The sequence below is a fragment of the Mesitornis unicolor genome, unplaced genomic scaffold, assembly GCF_000695765.1.
Source record: "Mesitornis unicolor isolate BGI_N332 unplaced genomic scaffold, ASM69576v1 scaffold22143, whole genome shotgun sequence".
NCBI classification, from domain to species: Eukaryota; Metazoa; Chordata; class Aves; order Mesitornithiformes; family Mesitornithidae; genus Mesitornis; species Mesitornis unicolor.
In genome coordinates, this window is record NW_010176968.1 from 25703 (window position 1) to 26033 (window position 331).

Here is a 331-nt window from a genome sequence, read left to right on the forward strand (position 1 = left end):
GCGCCCCTATGCGCTGGGCGGCGCGGCCGAGAAGGTGAGCTCGTCCCCCTTGAACTGCATGCACGGCAACTTCGCGGTGGGGCAGTACTTCGCCCCGCCGTGGAACAGCGTCTTGGTGACCCCCAACAGTGACTGTTACAACCCGCCGGAGCTGGGGGGTGGCCCCCGCGAGCTGGGGGTGCCCCCGGCCGAGGGGCTGCCCAGCAAGACCCTCTGCAATACCTCCATCCTCAGCAGCAGCCTCCAGTCCCTGGAGTATCTCATCAACGACATCCACCCGCCCTGCATCAAGGAGCAGATGCTGGGCAAGGGCTACGAGACCGTGTCTGTG

General features: G+C 66.5%; 1 protein-coding gene across 1 annotated transcript in view; it reads left to right on the plus strand.

The window, feature by feature from the left end:
- The window catches only part of FAM222A (family with sequence similarity 222, member A), a gene marked incomplete at its 3' end in the record, with an annotated part of 11991 nt that extends 11663 nt beyond the window's left edge, over positions 1 to 328 (plus strand). The window contains exon 3 of the mRNA XM_010181913.1: positions 5 to 328. Coding sequence (XP_010180215.1) covers positions 5 to 328 — 324 coding nt within the window. The remainder of the gene's footprint in view (positions 1 to 4) is intronic.
- Positions 329 to 331: the final 3 nt, after the last annotated feature.